We start from the raw sequence: 12,482 nt of genomic DNA on the forward strand, positions 1-12,482 counted from the left end.
TACACAGTAGTTGCTCACAACTGTGTCATCCTCATGCCTTCATGGAGGCTGACCTGGAAAGCATCAGCCTATACAGATGGAAAAAACAGTCTGTGAACTCTGTCAGGAAAATGCCAGCAGCAGCACCTTTTGTGGCAGACATCTTTAGGAAGAGAACACATCGAGGCTAGCAGAATTCCTTTGCGCAGGTCCCCAGATAGATGTTAGGTGGCATGATGTCAGTAGCATGAAATAGTGTTAAAAGCCTTTGTAATTTACTTCCACCCCAGGTGTCAAACCACAATCAAATCACTTTACCTTCCTGTGCTTTAGTTTCTCCTTCCATTAAGCAGACACTGACCTGTCTTTATTATGCACTCTAAGACATATGAATGAAAAGCAGTATGTAAGAGCTGACTGCTATTATACCTACTAATAATAACCCTTGAGCTGTGTAAGTCTCTCAGGTAAAATTCTGTATGACTAAGCAAATCTCTCAAATCCTTCCAAATCTCCACCTGAACTTTACAATCTAGATGGTGAAGGCAGGGCAGGGAAGACGAGGGCAAGGGGAAATAATTTCCTTTACACTGGAAACAGAACCCATTTCAAAGAGAGAAAAATACGTGAAACACTTGTACCTTTGCAGTAGGCATCTGTTTTGTAACACCACTCTCCCAAAGGTTTTGCCTTTTTATTCAAAAGAATTCAGCTTTCATTAAATGTTTAGTTCTGACACCTTTAATTTATCTCCTTAACAGTTATATCTGTAGTAAGGAGACAAACTGTACTCATGAAATAAGAACCAGTTCCTTTCTCTGAACATTCTTATGAATTTGGATGTTGGTCTTACCTGAGGTTCAGGAAGTTTTGAACCAAGGCAACAGCCTCCCAGTAAGTAGAACCATTAAGTGGTTTTCAAAATAGGCAACTCTTCTCCCCTCACTTGCTCTTCACAACATTTTTATTTTTTTCTTAAACATAAAGAGCAGCTGCTTCTTTGCTCAGAGATGGCAGCTATGCAAGGGCAACAGTCTTCACAAGTGTACTTGCAAACCAAAACTCAATTGATGTCTTCTCAACTTCAGAAATGGAAACACCATGCTTTCTGCAGGAGTCAGGAACTCAAACCCAGAGTTTGCATGGGATTGTTCTGCAAGGCTCTCTTACCGTCTTTGAAACCACACTGAGATAAACTCCAGGGTCGGGCTGGATTGCATTATATACAGACAAAATATTGTAAAGAGCCGATAAAAGAAGTTATCTAAAAGCAGTGACAGAAGCTCTGGATTTTGAATGACAGAGTAGTGGCTAGAATGACACCTGCCAACCACGATATGCAGTGCTAGCTTGCTGCTATCCCCGTGTAAAACCTTGAGACTTCTGAAGTTAATGAACTGATTCTTACTGACTTGAAAAACAACCTGGGCTTTTAATTACTGTAGCTTTTGTCTCCGGAGTCCACACACACTCAGTTGCTCATAAAGCACTACATAAGAAAAACAACCTTCAAACCTACTTTGTTTTAAAGCTAAAATTAAATAAATCATTCTGTCTTTTTTTTTTCTCTCCCATCAAAGAAAAAAATGACCGATGATCACTTAAAGTACAATTAAGAAAGAAAGTCATTTCATATCAGGTCAGACTTAACTCAGAATGAAGAATATTTTAGGTATAAAGTACGGTATATCAGAACACACAAACATGAGGAAAAATGGTCTTTTAGCTAGGCCATAATTCTGTCATATTTAAAAGAATGTAGTTGTCTTTGAATCTTTATAATAATTGGTCCTTATTCCCTGCTCAACTGTAACATTATTTAACGACTTGAATCCATAATTAAGTTAATCGCAGTGGAATTTTGAAAAGAGGCTTAATTTTCTGCAAGGGAAATGGAGATATTGTGGCCTGCCTAGCAGAGTAGCAAATAAATGACTCAGCATTGGGCAGTTAAAAGCAGATTGTTTTTAATCTCTTAATCCCTAATATAGGCATATGTTGAAGGGTAGTCTTTGTGACCCTGATCATACTTGTACTGCACAACATGTATGTTCATTTTTTTGCATGCAGAACTTCATGATCAAAAAAAGAAACTTTATTTGTTTACAGACACAAAAGAGGACAGCTTAAAAAGCCTAGACCCAATTTTTGGATCGCTTGTCTATGAGATATTGAACTTTTATCAGACTGCAAATTCTAATACCTGGGTTTTTTTTATGCAAGCCACAGTACCTAGATTTTTTGCTTTGTTTACAAATTACAAACTGTGTACAAATCCCCCCACTGATCCTTATTAACAATCCATATTCTCAGTGGCTACTAATAGCTTTTGTGGAGGACTTGTGAGCATGTGCACTAGAAAGTACATATAGTTTGAGCACCTGATGTATTTTTCTATCATTAGGAAAAATGTTCAAGTTTTAGTCATGAAATACGTTCCAAACTGATAAAATCACAAAACCTGAAAACTAATACTCTAGGAGATTTCTAGATTTGTTCAGATTTGGGTCTACAGACTTGGATCTCTTCACAAATCAGAAAAATTTTTATGAAAAGCACACCCATATTCTCCCAAAAACTAAGCATGACCAGCCACTTGTCTTGGAAAAGCAAATAATTTCATGGAGACTTTTATTTCTGTGTGGTTTTTTTTTTTTATTTACAGATGTATAACCCCAGCCTTCTTGTTCTCACTACCATTAGTAAACTGCGTTAATAAAGCAAAAAAGCTCTGTGCTCCCCAGTGAACCAGGATAGTTTTTTTTTTGTTTACTCTCCTTTGTGTCTCTCCTTAACAATTCTTTTGCATCCAAGAGAGAGGGATAGCCACACATTTCATTGCAATTCTTGCATGCTTATTCTACTGGCATTTAGACTTTGGATTGTCTTTTGATTTCCACATGAACAACATGCATAACCTGTTTTCCAACAGTATACCCGCTGTACTATACTCGTTGAAAACCTTAGAATTTGTGCATTTAATTAATGATTTCTTTAAAAAAAGAAACTAAGATTACATGAAAGTTAGTTCAAATCTTGACACTTGAAATTATACTCAACTTCCACCTCCAGAAGTCACTCATTATTTCATGCACATCCATCACTTCAACACAGTATCTAGGCCATAAAACCTATATATAGTTACATCAGGTAATCTAGATCTGAATAGTTCGTCTTTGAACTCTAACTAAAATGACTGAGAGAAAATAACATAACTTTATGACTTCTCACATAAATAGAGTCAATATTTATGACTTCAAAAAGGCTCTTACCTTGAGAAATAAGGCTCCTTTGGAAGCCAAGGAGTCCGTTCCTCTTCCATTGGGGTAACAGTGATAGGCAGCATCCATAACAGGATAGCGGCTGGCAAAAAGTAGACCACTGTTCACGAACTTAAAGCTACAGCAGCCGTGGCAGCTGTAGACCCCAACATCATAGACAATGTATTCAAAATAGTGATGAAGCTGCTCTTTCAATTTCTCTGCAGCTCTTTTGTCAAACACTTCCTGCAGACACAGAAAGTCCAAGTTGGCAGGGAAGAAAGCAGAGATCTCATGATCAAAGGTCTCATCTGTGTGTTTCTTTTTCCGCACCGACGTCTTCTTCATGATTGAAGCTTTGTAGAGGAGCTTGTTGTTGACAGTGCTTTGGTCCACTGTACCATCTCCAACGCGAACTTTAACTAAAGACTCTCGTGAGGCAGAGTAGCTGTCTAAACTCCCAGAATCTCCTTCCTTCTGTTTGTGGTTAGGTGTTTTTGAGATCTCTGCATCACCTTCTGGTGAGGGCTCTGCTGGGCAGCTGGCATGAGCCTGGCCATTGACGGTGTCCGCTTCTGTGTCTGACATGTGGCCATTATCCTCCCCGTTGATGCGGACAATGCAAGTGGTTTCTTCTCCCTCATTTGGCTCTCCAGCTCCGCCTCTCTCTTCTCTATTATTCTCTATTATATTCTCACCATTGTTTGAGCCAGAATTGTCTCCTTTATACTCCATTGATGTCGTCCGTTTGATGCCAGCATTAACAGTACGATTAGTGCTATCTCCACCCTGGGGGGAGACCAAACTACTGAAACTCGCTGCGCTGATGGATGTGTTGGTAGGAGAATCTATGTATATTTTGATCTGTGGTCTGCTTGCCCCATTCCGGATCCTCCGGCCAATCTCTTTAGCCCTAGCCTGTGTATTGAAAACGTTATTAAATCTTGCCAGAGAATCTGGCAGCAGGCAAACATTGGCACTGCCAAAGCAGAAGCTTTTCCCATTCCCTGCAGCCTTCCATTCAGTGAGCAGAGTGGCTCCATTGCTGTGGTTCTTGTCTTCTAGTCTGGAGTAGATGTATGGTCTTCTGGCTGACTGGAGCGGGGACCATAACAAGAAGCCGATCAGAGCAAAAGGAAGAGAGGCAACCAAGAGTGCCAAGTAGATGGGAGTGGTAATGATGATGCAGAGTGCATGAAAATAGCATGGATCATCTGCTCTCTGGCGTTTTTCATAGGTGGTCGGAACAAAAGAGGCCACAAGCCTATCTGCTAACCAGTAACATGGGAAAATCAGGCCCCAGGAAAAAGAATGCAGAACTGACAGAAAGCTGTTGGGAAATGGGGAAGTGTATAAAACCATTGCAACTTAATTATGACAACACTTCAGGGCCTACTACATGATGTCACTCGTGTCAAGCATCCATATGAACACTGGGAGAGGGCTGGGGACAAAAAGTCTGGTCAGGAGTTTGTTTGTTTTTCCAGTGAGAGTCAATAACAAAACTTTAAGAGCACCATTTCACTGTGTTGGAGTCAAAATGAAACAAGGCCACTGTTTCCGTCTGGCTTTTTGGCATCTATATTTGTCAAAGGATGTCATTGTTCACTGGAGGCTGCCATAGCGAAACACTCCCACGGCAAAAAGGAAACCTGTGAAAACAAAACACACGAAACATACGTAACAGTTATTAGAAGTATAAAGTAGATTTTCTCCCACCAGCTTTGCCTCACAGTCTAAATAATTTATCTCCTTTTTTTTTGGTTTAATTTAGCATTTTTGATAGTCTGTTAAAGACAATGAATTTAAGGCAAATACAACAACAAGGGACTGGTACTTCTGCAAATGAAACCAGTACATTGACCATTTAATGCATTTTGTCACACACTTCTATTATGAATTTTAAGCCTTATGCTGAGAAATATAGTTTGCAGTTTCTTTTATTTAATAATCCCTTTGCACTAGTATTTATATTTATTTCTATTAGGTGTTTTCAGAACCTTGCAAATGGTGTTCTACAGTTATCTCTGGGCTGCTCTAAAAGACTATCACATCTAGTATTTTATCACTGAAATTAGTAGACAAAGTCCTTAAAAAAAACAACCCAAAAGTGATGTGATGGAGGTACAATGGCAAAATCATCTTGTTTGCTATAAAATATTGGCTTGCTGCACTTTAAAACAAAATAGGCATATTTAAATAAATTAAATTACTCTTCACATGGTTGAATCTGGTCTCAAATTTTAAATTTGTGGCTTATTAAAAGTATTAAGTCAAACTAATTTGCTTTAATAGCTGGATACGTAATACTCATTATTTATTTCAAGCTGCAGTTTGATTTCATTTAGCTACAGCCCATGAAAACTCCTGATGTGATTGCTTATTAAAGGTTTCTTACATATAATGAATACTTAAGCATAATATAATAATATAATCCTAATTAATATTAGTGGTTTTCAATTCCAATTTTCAGCTTTGAAGGAAACAATACTGATTGAATAGATCAAGTAAGAACAATAGTTTCACGTCTTTCCTCTGAAGATAGACAGTGTCTTTCTAAAGTTCTCTCCAGTCTGACCTGAGGTACTCAGCAAGTGTTGAGTTATTTGAAAAAACCAAGTAGTTGTATTAATCGAATTTTATCAACTTTGAGAATGGTATCACCAATGAATGCAGTGTCACACTCCATAAATGGAAACCGTGGCATTACCCAGTAAGAGGAGCAAAGCTAGATGACTGATGAAGGCAGAATTCCCACTGATAATGTTTCAAGTTTCAAACCTAGAATGTCACCAATATTAAGCAGCATTAGTGTGGACCGTACAACTGCCAACACAGTGTGGACTGTACAGGCCAGAAGCAGTAAGTAAGACAATAAAATACAGGGTTTAACTAGCTCTGTTTACCACGCCTTGTTTTTCTTTTATTAACAATAAGAAAAATCATTCCTTAGTCTAGATTCCTGATCAGCAGGACTTAGTAGTCACAGGACAATAGATCTGCAGCCACACCTTTTTGGTAGGTACCATGGCAAAGAAGAATTTTAATAAAGGAACTGATGACGATGAGATATTTTTGCAGATATTTTTTCCCAGAAGTGAAAGACAAGCCTGGGGCAACACGCAAAGCGTTAGTCTGAAAAATCTAGTAAGATGCTGACAGAGGCTCGTAACAAAAACTGACTGGAGATAGGAACTAGATCCTAAAATAGAATGAGAAACATCAGGTTGGGTGGGGACAAGATTATAAAGACCTTCAAAAGTGAAACCAAGTAGCTGATACCCAAATACCATAGAGAAGGAAGAGTCAGTAAGCACGTGCGCTAAAAAGGATGGCAGCATCACAACAGCAAACTGCCTTTAACTACTGCTTGCTGGAAAGCTGTATCTTAAAGATCTTATGCAGAATCTTCAAGACAGAAAATGACACTTAATGAATATACATGTACTGATATAAGGAAAGTATCTCCAAAACCTGACTAAAAATAAAATAGCTGGGGGCAGGGCAGAAGGATAGAAGAACAACGAACTGTTTTACTGCAGCAACACACACCTCGCCTCCCGAGTGCAACACCCCTGCAACTGCTCACAGCCAACTGCAGGGTTTGTCAATACCAGGCAGACAATTAGGTTTGATGGGATATGCGATCCTGTGTATTTTTGCCCTGATGGTACTATTTAGATGGAAATCGGAAAAGTTGGATTGCGGGAAGTGCTTTTTTTTAATTTTTAATTATTAGCTTAGCATAACTTTCACAGTCTTATGCAATATGTTTGAGTTTAAATATATGAGTGACTAGTCAAATGCCAAATAACAAATGCTTGGCATTTACTCATTGCCAACGGCATTTTGGGATGTTGATAATAGGGGGAAGCCTAGCAGATTTGTTTTCCTGAATGATTTTTAGGACTCTTCAGTAAGACTGCTCAAAAGAGACTTTGGCATCTACACATCAGATAGAAAAAAATAACTTAAAACCTGTCCAATTACATAAATTGCCATTAGACAAGAAACAACTATAAAGAAGTTATTCTGTTCTATTAGATGCTTAAAATGCTTTATAAAAGCCCTGTCTATTTACATAATCACTCAGCAGACCAGAAGGGTTCTTGTTTACAACAGTGCCAAGGGTAAACAGAACACTGTTGTTTAGGGTACGTGAAGCGAGGACGGACCGTGAACATTATATCCCAATTTTCAGGCTTTCTGGTGAAAGCTGCAGTTTTGTCGCAGACTGTAAGGTCAATGTGACTTTTACTATCTTTAAATAACACACCAGGGAAAAAAAAAAGCGCAGAACCACAACGTATCCATAATAATTTGTCTAATTTGGTCTTCTATATATAAGTATTTTGTTAAGTATATGATGACAGGGTGTTAGAACTCCTAGGGAAATGGGACATCAAGTGACAATTTTGTAAACAGAGCAGTCAGCACATGCTCGATGATGTGATGAAGTAAAAAAATGAAGGAAAAAAATCATCAATCCCAACATAAATCATGCTGGTTCTGTTACAGACTGTAGCATCAATAATCTACAAGATAAACAGCTGTCCAGCAAACCATAAAATGCTCAGCTAAAATGGATTCACAAAAACAATTATCCAGATTATGGAGACATAAGGAATCCATGCTTACTGTAGATCCACCACACTAACGTGCGTTAGTCAAAAAAAGGAAGAAAAATGACGGCAATCGGCAATCTTTTCAAAGGATAAGATTACACAGCAAGTGTTATAAAGCAAACTGGTTTGGACTGAGGTCTGGTTTTAAAACATTTAAGAAAGAAAGTAATTCTTTGTAAACACTAAGGATTGAATGATGGTTCCAGGCCACACTGGTGATTCCCGTACTTCCTCTGTCTTAAACAGGGATAGTACCCTTGAAAGTCAGGGATTTGCTGGACAGTCTTTGTCCAGGTGCCAGCTGCATTCCTCCTTGCTAGCCAGGTGAAGTGGGGAGGTAATAGGGATTTGAGTGCACAGATGCATTCCCTCCATTTTATTCTATGAATTCTAACAGAATTCTCACAACTAATGATACAGAAGTAGAAAAACTCTGCTACCACAAGTTCTAAAATATGATAGATGGAGAAAAGAGAGGAAGGGATCATCAGCTGGATATCCTTTAAATTTCTGCGTAGTGCAGAAAGATGTACCCATGTACATCAAAGCCCTAATTAAAAATTCTCTTCTTGCAAGTAAAATATTACCCTAATGCATTAATCTTATAGATGAATGAAATGACACAATTTGCCAAAGCTCTGTTACCCACTCACTGGCACACTCAGGAACAGGAACTAAATTTCCTACTCTTGTATCTTTGCTACAAAAGCTTAAAGCCACCGAAAAAGAGAGAATTAAGGGAGTCATAGGAGACACATTTTATCGCAGCAAGGGTGAGGGAAGGTACCACGTGAGTGAACCGCAACTTGGAAAACATGACGTCAGTAACATCTCTCCTAATGCAACGGTTTAGATGGAGCCTAGGGCTAAAGTGCCTAATTCCTTGTGATGAAGGGTATTACTTGGTAATCCAATGCTTTATTCATAGGGGTTTGAGAGATTAAGGGAGAATTTAAGATATTGCAATGAAACAGATATTTTTGTATGCTACAAAGATGTAAACTGCAGTCATGTTTAGTTGTTTTTATTATTTTCTACATGTTTGAAGGCTAAAAAAAGACTTTTTTTTTTATGGTGCCAGTATAGAACATCTCAACTTTAGTGATAACAAGACACCAGGTGGAAAGGTTTCAAAGATTTTTACGATTATAATTATGCCCAGAAGTATGCTAGAGACATCACAGATCAAAAGAGATATTCCTAGCTCCAACATGGCTTGCAAACTAAATAAAGGATGATACAAGTCAACAAATTATAGAGAAACAGAAGAAAACCAATAAATGTTGCAATAAGGTTACGCAGACAGAAGGAAACGGTCAGAAAATGTTTAACTTTCTTTTTCTTAGAAAACTAAAATACACTTTCAAATTCAGGCAACTCAAATTTCTTCAAATTTGTGGTTAACTCCTCAACTGTATTTTTAAAATACATGTAAATTGCTGCAAGAACAGTTATTTTTTAAAAGCAGAACAACTGCTGAAGTGACAAACTGATTTGGAAATTTACTCTATGGGCAACATAATAATTCACATAAATTCATTAAAACTAGTTTTTCTTGAATCCTGACAATTCTGTGGTCTTCAGTGAAAACTACAGCAATATGTATCTAAAACTGGATTCTAAACAAGCAGTTTATTTAGACTGTGTTGGCTTTTTGTTAACTTTATTTCATTATTACTGTAATGCGAAGCAGAGAGATACAGCTTACAACAATGCTACCACCACACTGTGCAAAATAGCAAAACTTAGTGTTTGAAGCTGAGAATAGACAAAATGAAGATCTGACAGAACTGAGACAATTCCCATTCAGGCTCACATCCTTGCTTATTAGACAAACCACAGCTTCATCTCTGCTTTCCTCCATAGCCTCCTCTGTTTTTGCTCACATACAGTCTTCATAAATTCTCCCTTTCTTCATTCAGTCTCTTTCCCCTGATTATTATTATACATGCTTTTAATTACAGTCTATTTCAACAACTAAGTACTAGTCTGGAAAAAACAACCACCTATGCCAAAAGGCAAAGTACTCGTGGACCTGTTTTCCCTGCTTGATTACATGACTGCAATTGCAGAGCTGCAGCCATCTCTAGGTGTCAGTGGCTCTCATGGAGATGCTTTCCTGCTCCCTTGTGATCGCTTCACAAGCCAGTGTTTCACCCGAAATCCTGTCATCCTGTGTAGGACTCATTCCATGAAGCAGTTCAAGATGTAGGGTGAGGGAATCTAAAAGCAGCATTTACTGGCTTATCTTAGCTTCCATTTAAGTCAATAACAATTTACAGCTTATGAAGACCTTAGTAAAAATGTGGCTCCATACGATATGGGAAGCTGAATTAGGTGACTCGGAACAAATCAGTCCTTCCACAACAGAGCCCACCGTACTGGAGTTGGATCGGTAGCGACATAGGGAGCAGCACCTGTCACCTGAAGGACAATGTGCCCACAGTGAGCGAGAGGCAGCAATCCTGTTCAGCCGACAAAACGTGGGCTGTAGCTAGCCTGCTGCTCACTCACCTCAGCAGAGACACAAGGCTGCATGCTAGCATGCTATCCTCTATTCCTCCTCACCCCAAATGGGAGTTTTTCTATGACAGTGCTGAAAATTTCCTTATGATCAGACTGTTAAACTTGCTCCCTGCTTTACAGTTAAGTGTGACATGGCAACAGATTTTCATTGCCAAAAGCAAATAATCTCAATTTGGTAGTCCCAGATCACATTCCTAGGCCAAAAACCATACCCACACACCTTCTGCTACATCAATTAAATTACATTAAGTTTTAAACTTAATACTAAAATGTAAATTATGTTGATGTATAGAAACACACATTAAAATATATCTAAAATTATAACCAACTGAAAAACTTGACAGTTTTATCTCTTTTTTCTTTCATAATAGATGGAAAATGGAAGCTGCCTTACTGCAGAAAATAACCAGTTTTTACATTCCTGCAAGCAGCCTTGATTCCATTCTAACACAACAGATATTGCTTGCTTAAAACTTACATGCAGGATCATAAATGAAGAAGAGATAGATCATATCTTTCAAGCCTAGAAGAGATGTATTCCTTACTTTACACATATAAACTGCAATCCTAACTATGAATCGTAGAATTGTTAAAGCTGGAAAAGACCTTTAAGATCACTGAGTCCCACCATTAGCCTAGCATTGTTAGGTCCATCCTTGGCTCCCAGAAAACATCACCATTCCAACTCCAAATTCTAAAATACACCTTCAATACTTTGTGCATTCTGTAATTTGAATATGGGTCCACCAAGACAAGGCTGTAAACATAAACTTCCTAGTCAGATATATGCCATGTGGAAACTTTCTAATAGAGTGTTTAATTCTACTTCGCTGTAGGGTACAAAGTCTCATCTCTAAACTGGATTCCAAAAACTTTAATCAATTATTTTTATTTAAGGGGAAATAGAAGCAGAGTAATAGTTTCTATGGTATTTTAGAGGGGTCAATGCCACAAATGCCTCTCAAAATATCATGCAAACTAAATAAGAAAAAACCAATGCCAGTTACGATCAGCAAGCACACTACTTTAAAACATAAATGTAAGTGCGTAATTTGAGTAACTTCTTCAGGAATTCATAAAGGAAATCCCGATCAGCAAAACTCTCTTCTTACATGGACACAGTCATGTATTTCCAAATTATCAATCCATATTTATAGCCTTAGGAACTAGCAAGAAGTAGAATCAACAACATACCCTCTAACAGCTGAAAATAACAGCAAATATTTCCTACAGCTTTAAGTTTTCAGAAAAGCTTTACTATCGGGCAAGATTTAGACCAAAAAAAAAAAAGTCATCTGGCCACTTGGTGATCTCACTCAGTACCTGGAAAGCTAAACACTCTCTACTTTGAGACCTTATTTGGTGTACTTTGGTACCGAGACAACTGCAGCACACAAATGCATGATTCTGTGACACTAAGCTCTGTTTATACAATGGAAATGGAATGGGCTCTATTTACAAATTCACCTCTGAGTGTGCTTTGGCCTCGTATTTTACAGGAGCTAGAGTAATTCAATAATAGCTAAATAAATCTCATCTTTGTAGATGGTTTGTTTAACAAATCTTAGCAAGATGGAACAATATTAGCTTTGTGTGTCCAAGACAGAATTGGAGATAAAATTTTTCCTACTCATCTTTCACCATCTAAAAAGCCTGCAGAGGCCTGAGTACAGCCATGCCTAGTTCATAAATTGTTGGGGGCACAGGCTCCCTGTAAAATGAAAGGCTGTACTTTCTCAAAAAGCACTTTGAGCCTTCATGCTTCTGGTTAGTCCTGTATGTCTCATCAGATAAAATTCTAAAGTAATAATTTTCCTCAGAGTGGGTATTTTTAGACTGTTGAAGTTGCTCTTAACAGCTGGCAAAGAAAAGTTATCTTAGCCTAAAGTAAATCCAACACAAATCCCTGCCAATAAAATATCTGTTTTTCTCTGAAAAAGCTCACCTACCTCAAAATGTTTTATAAAGGAAATTAAAATACAACATAACTGAATTATATCACAGCTACCCCTATGAAGAAAACTGAAATACATTTATTGGTGTTCTACATACAGAAAATTAGAAAACCGGAGCATTTGTAACTTAAGTGGGT

The 12,482-nt window shown here is 37.9% G+C and overlaps 1 protein-coding gene across 1 annotated transcript in view; it reads right to left on the reverse strand.

The window, feature by feature from the left end:
• Window positions 1-4,601, reverse strand: part of SMPD3 (sphingomyelin phosphodiesterase 3, neutral membrane (neutral sphingomyelinase II)) — a 29,873-nt gene extending 25,272 nt beyond the window's left edge. The window contains exon 1 of the mRNA XM_009869581.1: window positions 3,252-4,601. Within this exon, the coding sequence (XP_009867883.1) occupies window positions 3,252-4,601 (1,350 nt within the window). The remainder of the gene's footprint in view (window positions 1-3,251) is intronic.
• Between the last annotated feature and the right edge of the window lie 7,881 nt (window positions 4,602-12,482).

This window comes from Apaloderma vittatum, unplaced genomic scaffold (genome assembly GCF_000703405.1).
Source record: "Apaloderma vittatum isolate BGI_N311 unplaced genomic scaffold, ASM70340v1 scaffold12785, whole genome shotgun sequence".
Lineage (NCBI taxonomy): Eukaryota > Metazoa > Chordata > Aves > Trogoniformes > Trogonidae > Apaloderma > Apaloderma vittatum.